General features: G+C 37.8%; 1 protein-coding gene across 1 annotated transcript; it reads right to left on the minus strand.

Annotated features, from left to right (window-relative positions):
* Positions 1-6: 6 nt before the first annotated feature.
* Positions 7-1,653, minus strand: LOC111649463 (putative C-type lectin domain family 20 member A; the record flags this gene model as incomplete). The annotated part of the gene is made up of 2 exons (XM_023399212.2): positions 7-699; positions 1,146-1,653. Coding segments are annotated over 2 exons (855 nt in total), but the record flags the coding sequence as incomplete, so codon positions are not given.
* Between the last annotated feature and the right edge of the window lie 211 nt (positions 1,654-1,864).

A 1,864-nucleotide genomic window follows, 5' to 3' on the forward strand; every position in this document is an offset into this window, starting at 1 on the left:
AAAGAGAAGAACACTTATGGAAATAAGTAATATATACAAACGATCAGTGTAATTTCACCAGGTGTGACAAAGACAGTGAAAAATATGTTTACATGATTATTTCAGATGGAATTATAGTTGTAAATCTCCCTAGTCATCAATTGCTTTGTAATTGAATTTTATTTTTATTTGCAATCTTCAATGAATTTAGTAAGTTAGTAATTTTGTGTCTGTCCTCCCAAGATTGTGATTCCTACAGTTCCCAGAAAGCCCTTCAATAAACCCAGAAAGCATATAAAGTGGAAGTTTCTTCAGCACCAACAAGAACAAATGGAGGAAATGAATTTTAAATTTTAAGTGAGTGGAGTGAGTTTTAAAAATCAGAACAGATGAAATTAAACTTCTCGCTATCCATTTTTTTGATCCACTTATATTGTCCTCCTGTCTCCATGGCTCCAGAAAGGTCACAGTCATCTGTCTTTTCTTCTGACTCCCAGTTCGAATAGTCAGCTGTCTCGTCACTCACCCAGAACCAGAAACCCAGAGTGCAGGTGTAGCGCATTCCCAGCCAGACAAAAGGAGATGAGGCGTTCTTGGCTCTCTGTTGGACCCATCTCTGCTGGTGAACGTCAGTGATGGAGACCAGGTCTCGGTGTTTCTCTCTGCAGTAATCGAAGGCCTCCACCCAGGTCTTGTTTTGTTGGATCAGGATCAATTTGTCTGTAATGAACAAACACAGGACCTTAAAAAAAATCCTTAAAACAATGGGTGAACAGCATAAAAATGAAAACAGAAAAGAAAGTATCAAATAACAATTCTGATAAATATCAAAACTTTTATTGTTCAAGTCACACTTTGTTCCAATAAGAAAAAAAACAAAACACTTCGAGAGCAGCTGTTGTGTCAGTCTACATTCACACCTAAACTAATGGCATTGTTAGAGGAGCAGTTCCTTCACATAGGTCGGTCATCGTCATCAACTGTTAACATTTCAGCACATAAGAATTAATACAGACTATGATCAAAGAAAGAAATCATTATAATATTTTGGTTAAACCCATCTAGAAAAAAAACCACTGAAGGAGATTCATGCATGCATAAAAAAATAACTAAACAGATAATAATTGTAAACTCAGTGGGTCAAAACAGATCTTTGAAAAACTCACCTTTATAGCAGAAGAAGGGTTTTCTTTCATGACATTGATCAGTGCCCCATTTTCCTGATGTCTTTAAAAGAACACATTTGTTTGGACCTTTTCCATCTCTAAATGACTCATGATCCCAGTGTCTGAAAGAGAAAATGCTCCCATCTGACCAAGTCCAGGTGTCTCTGAACAAGCCGATCCACAATTGTTTTTCTTTGGTCTTGTTCATTTCTTTCTTCAGTTCAACATCTTGTAACTGGTGTTCTCCACTGACCAGGTCTGTGTGATTTTCTCTGCAGTAGCTCTGAGCCTGTGTCCAGTTCGTATCATTATTAATCAAATGGTATTTAACAATTGAGCTTTCTGTGGAGTGAACAGACAAACAAGCATCATAAGAAATGCCCTCTTTTTTATTTTTTACAATTTGGCTAGTCTTAGAAAATTCAATTTTTTTCCGACAGATGAAACAACAACAGCAAAAATAAGTCCTTGATTCAACAGTAGTTAAATGTGGCTCAGGAGCTAGATCGGATCAGGAGCTAATCAGAGGGTCGGCTCCTGCAGTTTGCATGTTAAAGTGTCCCTGGGCAAGAAAATGAACCCCAAAATTGCCCCCGATGTATCATCAGTGTGTTAGAAAAGTGCTGAAGGCAAAGTAAAAGCCCTCTATGAACAGATGAGTGAACTGGTGAATGTGGCTGGTAGTGTGAAGCACACAAGACTACAACATCGCCACATTC

Source organism: Seriola lalandi, unplaced genomic scaffold (genome assembly GCF_002814215.2).
Source record: "Seriola lalandi dorsalis isolate HSWRI2012SDOR001 ecotype SW California unplaced genomic scaffold, Sedor1 jcf7180002050907, whole genome shotgun sequence".
In the NCBI taxonomy this organism is placed as follows: Eukaryota; Metazoa; Chordata; class Actinopteri; order Carangiformes; family Carangidae; genus Seriola; species Seriola lalandi.